This window comes from Plasmopara halstedii (assembly GCF_900000015.1).
Source record: "Plasmopara halstedii genome assembly, contig: Scaffold_614, whole genome shotgun sequence".
In the NCBI taxonomy this organism is placed as follows: domain Eukaryota; phylum Oomycota; class Peronosporomycetes; order Peronosporales; family Peronosporaceae; genus Plasmopara; species Plasmopara halstedii.
The window spans coordinates 1,623,072-1,631,401 of NW_020187532.1; the positions used below are offsets into that span (position 1 = coordinate 1,623,072).

At 43.9% G+C, this 8,330-nt stretch overlaps 2 protein-coding genes across 2 annotated transcripts; both read right to left on the minus strand.

Annotated features, from left to right (window-relative positions):
• Positions 1-3,785: 3,785 nt before the first annotated feature.
• PHALS_12335 (uncharacterized protein) lies at positions 3,786-5,130 on the minus strand (the record flags this gene model as incomplete). The annotated part of the gene is made up of 6 exons (XM_024727863.1): positions 3,786-3,841; positions 3,917-4,035; positions 4,369-4,420; positions 4,493-4,577; positions 4,808-4,908; positions 4,968-5,130. The coding sequence occupies 6 exons, from the start codon at positions 5,128-5,130 to the stop codon at positions 3,786-3,788; spliced, it is 576 nt and encodes a 191-aa protein (XP_024578397.1).
• Positions 5,131-5,696: 566 nt separating this feature from the next.
• PHALS_12336 (GAF domain) lies at positions 5,697-6,779 on the minus strand (the record flags this gene model as incomplete). The annotated part of the gene is made up of 1 exon (XM_024727864.1): positions 5,697-6,779. The coding sequence occupies one exon, from the start codon at positions 6,777-6,779 to the stop codon at positions 5,697-5,699; it is 1,083 nt and encodes a 360-aa protein (XP_024578398.1).
• Positions 6,780-8,330: the final 1,551 nt, after the last annotated feature.

Sequence of the window (8,330 nt, forward strand, 5' to 3'; positions counted from 1 at the left end):
GACAACGCATTTGTTGTCACGCAGCTGTCTCGTTTTCTCCAAAATCTGAACTATACCTTTAAAATGTCATAATTCGGGTACTAGCTATTTGAAAGCTGAATCATCATCACTAAATCATCTGCCAATGTTGAACAAAATAAGTGATGGTAAAGGCTATTTTGGATGCATACTGGAGCAGCAAAAATGATAATAGACGCTCTGTATCAGGTAATTTGATGAATACAGGTGATGCTCCGGTTGCGATAAATTTGATGTACCTAGCGTCGCACTGAGCTTCGCAGATGCCGAGGATAGCATATGTGCACAAGAAATACTTAGAAGGCGCAAAATGCTCAGCGACATGAGTCACGAACAAGTGGGAGGCACGCAAATGTGGAGAGACAGTAAATGGGGCTATAGCTTTGCAAGCACGGCAGGCTACTATGTCAGTACGAAGCATCCAGGCATCAGATACCACTGTATTCGGGAGACCGCTCAGCGTCGATTACTGACGATCGACTGCATCGATACGAAGAAACGTATTGCATATATTATGATGGAGGTACTCGGAACAAGAATGATCAAGTTTTTACCAAAGGCAACGGGTACTAGAAACAAGCCAACGACAAACCACACTTAGCTTAGTGGTGAGTGGGGATTTGAAATTACATCGCTGAAAGCGGGCGGATGATGTTACAAGGATTGCGGTAGAAGTCACAATTACTATGATGATTATGCGTATCGAAACCAGACGTAAAGGTAGTAGTTTTTCGGTCTAGAAAAGTCAGGTTACTATTGGTAGGCTTGGAAATAGCAGAGAGTACCAATTAAGAACCTTTTTAACATTTTTTGTCTGAGTTATACTATATTTTCTACACGTCAGAATCAAAGTTGCTGCTGGCTTTTAATATGAATGAGTTATTTGACCACTTCCTCTTAATGCTGACCCGAAAGAACCATTACATAGTAAAAATAATGAGAAATTCCGAGTTGATTTTGTTTTATTCCTTCTGCTTGGCTCTTATAGTCACAGTTTAACTCCACCAGCTCTAACACGGGGACGGCGACATCCAGTCCGTCCAGTCCTGGCGCAGGGGACAACACCTGAGAGCTGCTCAATTTCATCCCATCATAGAAATTTTAAAAATTCTTTACATTCTATATTTCCCGTCTCATCGCGAGACCGAGACTCTTTACAGCATCAGCTTTTTGAGCTCTGTCCGAGGCACCTAGCAATAGCATTGCAATGAGTTTTAGGGAATTCTATATCATGCACGTCTACTATTAAAGATTCGGACCCACGTAAAAAACATTTCTATTTCTTGGTAGAGGTGTGTTCATGCCGCGCAAAGCTCCGCTTGGGGATTGAAGCGTTGCACTGAGTTTTTCGACTTCACGAAATACAAATCCAGAATGAGACATCATTTTACTCTGTCAAGTTCCAAACATTTCCATGAAAATCAATATGACCTTTCACACTTTCAACGGTGTCCGTTCGCAAGATGCACCGGTATCCGTTGTTGGCATCTTCGATACCTTCGCGTACTGTTTACTGCTTGTGACAGTCACGCGTGTTTTCATACACACGGCGCTACTGAATCTATCAGATCTCTCCGCAGCTTCATAAGGCCCGAGACGTCAACATCAATCACAACAATTTTGCTTTATAAGCCCCACCACACTTATGAGAAGTCACTCTTTCCAGGAATGGGCTTGCTGACCAAATTTTTCACGAGGAGCGTTAGAGTACTAACCTATCCCCGTAGATCACCTGGGGAAAGCAGACTATCGAGGTGTTTCCGCGACAATTTTGCTTATTGTCTTTGTGTCGGAGCTTGATCCTCCATTCCTACTAGCCAGAGCGAACTGGGCACGCAACGTGCAAATGTTTACAAGAATCAAATATAAACTTTGTGTGAATACCGCAAAGCTGCTGAGGAGCTAGTACACCCCTTCTTTATCCTTGGCATAGTTGAGGTCCATCGTCTTTGGCGTGCTCACAGAGGCTTCACTACCACAATTCTACCCGGCGCGCGGCACAAAGCTTTTGCTATGTATATAATGTCACGAACATTTTTAATGCGGTAACATGCATACGAAAGGTCTCGGGGCGGCGGCAGCCGTTTGTACATTTTCAATCAATCAAGATCGTAATGGCTACTGGCTCCAGGAAAAATTCTGACGTAATTGCGGCAATTAAAGTTAACTAGTTAACTAGCATGCAGTGTCTTTCATCCCTTGACGGATGTCCTCTTTCTGGTGAGCTTTGGGACTTTGAGTGCGGCGCGAAATTGCTCCGTATGAAGCATGGTCAAGTTCATGAATATCTCTATTTTCCTAGTCTACAGAAAATATTTCCTCCATCCCGGCTCTCCAAGGGGTGGATTTTAAGCATCAGCATTCTTATGATGGGTTCCATCAGCTCTACCAATGGATCCCCGTTGATGCGCTCCTGGAGGTGTATCACCAGCACAAATATCGAATATAGTGAGCGCCACCAGGCATGTGATCACGGCATCTGGATCTTTGACCGGTAGTTCTTGAGCCTCATCGAAATAAACAAAGAAAAGATTGACTAGGGGCTGGTAATTACATGTTTAAAACCTCAACCCCACACGACCCAGTCCACGTCCGTAGCTTCTCAACAACGAGAATGCGTCACTGCGGGTTGCAGTGATGTCGAAATCAAATAAAATGACGAATGGTGTAGGACGGACTCGCGGTTTCATCCAGCACGCTACCACGTACCTAAGCACTGTAACAACACTACAAAGTGTCATTTGTTGAATTTAAAGAGCCCAACTTTTCCCGCAAAAACTTTTGGCGCAAGAAGTTAGACAGCTTCAACTTTTCTGCGAAACAGAGGCACAAGCCTGCCATCAGCATCAAGACAACGCAGCACCGATCGCCGAAGCTCAATCCGATGTATCGGACTCCCTTGCTTTTCGAACACTGACAGAAGGCTGGCCGATGAGGTCAGCAGAGCAAGTTCATTTTTACCATAAGTTCCAAGAAGCTTGATAAATATTTTAATATGTAGCGCAACACTCCCGCGAAATGACCGAAAAAGTGGTTTTTTTTCCACAAAACTGCCTAATATGGCTCAAAATTCATATTACATGGGATTTATTTAGTGAAAAAAGTCAGGAAAAGACGAACAAGACTGTACTTTAATGATGAAGCTAGAAATTTGCAGGCTGCTAGGTAGGTGTCAGGCCGGTTTCAGAACTAATGGAATACATATCACTGTATAAAATTGCTCTTCTAACGACAGATGACATGGCTTTTCGTTTCAGTCACCTGCGCGAGTGTGACTTCATAGAACGTCACCTGTATCGTTCTGTAAAAGTGACTCATGACAACCTGCTCATCAGTCTGCGCCATGTCGTTCCCTTTTGCTTGCCCAACTCCAACTACCTATTTATGAGTCCATGTTATCTTATCATTCATGACTATATTTCTGCTTCAGCTTGTTGTTTAAGAATAATGGAATGCTTGTATTACGAGTAGTACTAGATGAAAGTACACTTACGTCATCATACCTCGACTAAATGCAAGACGACGCGATATTCGTCGTTCACGTACTGAAGTAGTGCACAAACTTTTTTTTACTTGCTGCAAACGAAGAAATTAGATGCCACTGCGCAATTGACTGCCCTAGACGATTATGACGGCAATGCAGCTCAGTTAATGGTGCAACAAGTTGTATGTAACCGCAGCGGAGAGTAAGGCTTGTTGACGCACGCTATCACTAATACATTACGCTACAAAAGCAGTAAACATCAAGTTGGAACAGACAATCTTTGCTATAATTGGTGGTTGAGCACGCTGGTCGAAAGATAACCAAACCTAAGTCTACAAGCTGGCGAGGAAGACAGCAATGATGTCAAGACAATTGTCATGGTCTTGCCCGCACATACTTATAATCCAGACGCACATGGATGATTGTTCAGTTGCACTTCACTGCAGTTAAGTTTCTTAAACAGGATCAAATAGGACATAGGAAAGCAAATATCAATCATCAACTCGCACAATCCCTTGAAAAAATCATCATTTCTTCATTTGAGTTTGGCACTTTAAGTATTGAGCCAAATGTCAGCGACGCTAAGTTGCAGCAAGCTTATCTGGCGCGTTGACGCATTTTTCGGCGTTTACGACGAAGACGACGCATACGTTTCTTGCGCCACTTGGCACGCATACCGCCATTTACAGACAACAGCATCTTAAGCGTGTCACATTCGCCGATAGCATAGTCAGCGAGCGATCCACTCGTTAGCTGCTTGTTTGCGCAAATCAGACGAAAGTTTTGAACGTATTCCACATCCTCCACAGCTTGTTTAATAGAAGCCACCGATGCATCCGCCGCCACGTTAAGTGTAAGAGGCGAACCCGATAGGGTTTCTACAAAGAGCTGCATAATTCCCTCCTGGATGCTCAGATGCTATAATCACCATATTAAACGTGTAAAACTTTTAGTCTGATAAGCAAATTCTTGATACTTCAATATGTTTACCTGAAACGATGTTCCAAGCAGAGCAGTCAGCAGAAAGTGATGGACAGCGAGTATGAAATCGGAGATTTAAATAATTGGTGATGAGCTTATCCGCAATATAAAGCTTGATATGGGTAAGAGAAATGATTCCGCATCCGCAAAGCTAATATCATTGGCTCTTTTACATCGTGAATACTGGCCAACCAAAATTAAAATGTTGCCACACTAATCTTTTGATCAACTTTTTTAAGCAATATTTTCAAGATTTTGGCCGATTTTGCTGTCATTTAAAGCTACAATACGTCGCCTATTTCGTGATGCAAGATCTTCTCTCACGACCCGTTTCATACGCTTGAATATGTCGGATGCTGCGAAAGTACGGTGATAACGCAGAGGGTCAATTTTCGGAGCATAATTTTCACCTAGAACATTTCGTCCTATAAGTCAAAGAACATATACTTAGCAGGCGAAATCTGACATAGCTGACACAACGCACCCCAAACTTGAGCAACACCATTTGCGTTGCGACGAAAGTCGAGCGCGTCTTCCCTTAAGGTTGTGATTTGCAAATGCGTTGGAGGTAACACACTGATAAGTGCGTAATTTTGCGCAAGTCTTAAGGTTTCAAGCTGCTTTTGCAATCTGCATTGAATCTCCATTCTTGACGTCGAGTGCAGTAGCCGGTAATATATATGTTGAGATGCGATTAGCGCTTTTTTATCAACTTTTAGCTCATTTTTTAGCGTGGTTTTGTCTTGTGTGACGCTCTTCTTTAAATTAAACTCGTTGACCGCATGCAGCACATGTATAATTGGACAAACGTTGCTTTCTCTTGAATATATTACAAGCAAAGTATGCGTTGCCTCTACCGCTGCCTTGTTGACTGCTACCACCATGCACATAAGCACGTTTAAAACCTCATGCATGACCTCTCCATCGCAACTAACAGAATCCATTAACTGGATCATCCCGTGAAGTTATTTAGGAATGTCATTAATAAACTACCTCGCGTATAAACTAGCATTTCAATCGTACGAATACTATATATACTTCAACATACATCCCGGTGATTTTCAAGCAAACTATAGAAATTCACCGAGTTTTCCTGAAGGCGTATGACGGGCCATTCAAAATCTGAATGGTTTGCCTCCCTCGCTCCTAAGTTCAGCCAAGACCCGAGCAGAGAGGTCTTTTTTGCTGACCTCTTTTCTTAATGTCTAATTAATTACATGCGCTTAGACCTACGGCTCGCATTCGCCGCATTTCGCTGTTGCTGCTCTTTCTTCAGTCGCACCTGCTCAAAACGTTTTTCCAAATTGCTCATTGACTGACCCAGCGAATCCAATTGGTTTGAGTGCTCGCCAAGCGTCTCAAACATGACACCTTGTTGCGCTGCGAGCTGCTGCTGTGTTTCCGTAGTGCGAGCAAGTAAGTTCATAAGCATCGAGCCCATATTGCCCAAACCTCCCTGTCCTTGTGCTTCAATGGCTGTACTTGTATTCTGGACTGGCTGTGCTTGCACGATAGCGCTGCTGTCAACCCTTGTAGCCTCAGGAATCGGCATGGGTTCAGCCACAGGTTCGGGCTTTACAGGAGCCGACGGTTGTTGCTCCCTAAGTACTGTCTCACCCGCAGGCTGTTCCTGCGAAGAGGGAGGTGATACATTAATTCGTTTCGGCAAGGTAGAGTTAGACCGCGATATAGGGGCGGGCTGCGGTAGCGCGCCGCCATTAGTAGCTGCCATGTTTTTAAGTCGTTCATCCATATATTTAAGCACCTTGGCGGCAATTTTGTGTAAAATCTTGGCATCCACGTGATGGTGGCTCTTAACGTCAAAGACAAAGACTGAGCCAATGCAATAACCGTTTGGAGTAGTGATCGGCACACCAGCGTAGAAGCGAACGGCCGAAGCGCGTGTGACGAGTGGATTGTGTTGGAATCGCTCGTCCAGAGATGTATCCTCAACCACAAGTGCACGTTTAGCGTGCATGATCGTATGTGCACAGAGTGCCACGTCCCGCGGGATTTGACGCTGTGTGAGCCCACTGTTGGCCTTGAACCACTGCTTTTGCTTATCGATAAAACTCACGGCCGCAATAGGGCACTTCATCTCCTTGCATGCAATACGGCAAAGCTTGTCAAACTTTTCATCAGGTTCGGATTCGAGAATTCGATAACGAGCCAGTTCCTCCAAACGCTCATCTTCATTCTTGGGCGTCGGAGCGCGGGGCCATGGATGCTTCCAGTCAAAATTAAGCACGTACCCATATTTGCTACTTTGTTTACCAGTACTGTTCTGTGATGTCATGGTAAAGCTGACGTGAGTGACCAAACGTAGTCACGCACGCAAGTACGTGCAGACGAAGCGCTCGAATGCGAGTGGAAGCGTAGACGGTGGTGGGGACTTTGGAATGTGAAGTGCTGCGGAGGGCGTCAACCTCGACCCACAACCACGCAGAGGGAAACAGGCGACGACCCGACGATTGGTCTGGACTTCGCCAAGGCGATGAAAGGGGACGAGGCTTGTCCAATCGGAAAATTTAGCCAGACATCTGAAGCTAACTTGTCCAATCACCAATGAGTAATAACATTCGGTGCACACTTCAACACCGAGGTAGGTTTGTAACAGCCACTATGTTGGGACAGCCTCAAAAGTTTGCCATCGATTACTAAAAATTAAGTCAGGTGAGCGACACGATGGTTAAGGCATCCAAAATTGTGGAAGATAATGGCACGCGACAGGATTCATGCAGACAGTTGTTGCTATATCCTAATGCAATGTTCATCACTCCCACATCGTCGCTCTACTCTCTTACCTCATCAACGTGGTGGTGCTGAATCCACTGTCACATCTCCGGTCTAAGAGCTCGAGTTATACTATCGAAAGGTTGCTGCACGGAACCAAGAAGGATCAGTGTCTTATTTCTATTTCCCGGCTATCGCCGTATCGTGAAGCTCGTTTATCGTGCCGAGAGATCAATTTGCTGTTTTAATTTGGGCTTTTTCTTACCCGAATTTCGTGTTGAGGCTGTCTCTATGCGCTTATCGAAGAATTGCATTAAATATTTCCAAACATTTTCTACGCTACATTTAACAAAAATATCATTTTCTTAAACGCTCATCGAGTATTTCTATGTCATTGTCATGTAACGATTAGCTTCATTTTAAATTCAAGGCTATCCAGCTGTCTCACAGCCTTATTTATGTAGGCACTAAGTCAGTTTAATCAACTGCTGACGATAAAGTCGGCACAACGAGGCCGCCGTGCACTTAGCAAATGCACAGAGGCTGAGTAGCTGTGCTCCTACCAGATGCGATAGCGGGAACTTCTCATATAAGTAATACTGTTAACTTGCTCTGTTATCTCAATATTACAGATTTGTCATTACTTCTCTTAAGACTGATACGAAATACATACTTTAACAGTATTCTATAATAAACATGAGCATAATGATTGATATTGACAACATTATCATAAATGATGTAACGGGGTTACACACACCGGGTGTGCGTAGCACCAACTGGGCATGGTGTGACCACACCCAAGCAAGTATACGGTACGGGATTTTTATACATGTATTAAGATTTTACTATACATATTAAGGAAAATCTATGCATTCAAAATTAGGCGGCTTTGCCGCAGATAAAAATAAAATTGAATTAAAACGGAAGAATTAATTAGCCTTGGGTTAAGGATGTAATTAACCCTGGAGTAAGCGGATTGCGATCCGCTAAACTCGTACTTGTTCTAGGAATAGAACGAAAGGTCGGCGACCTAACTTACGCTTCCTCTAAGCGCAAAGCAACGGCAGCCCCGCTGCACTTGGTAGCACTTGTAGTCAATCTACACCTGAGTCGT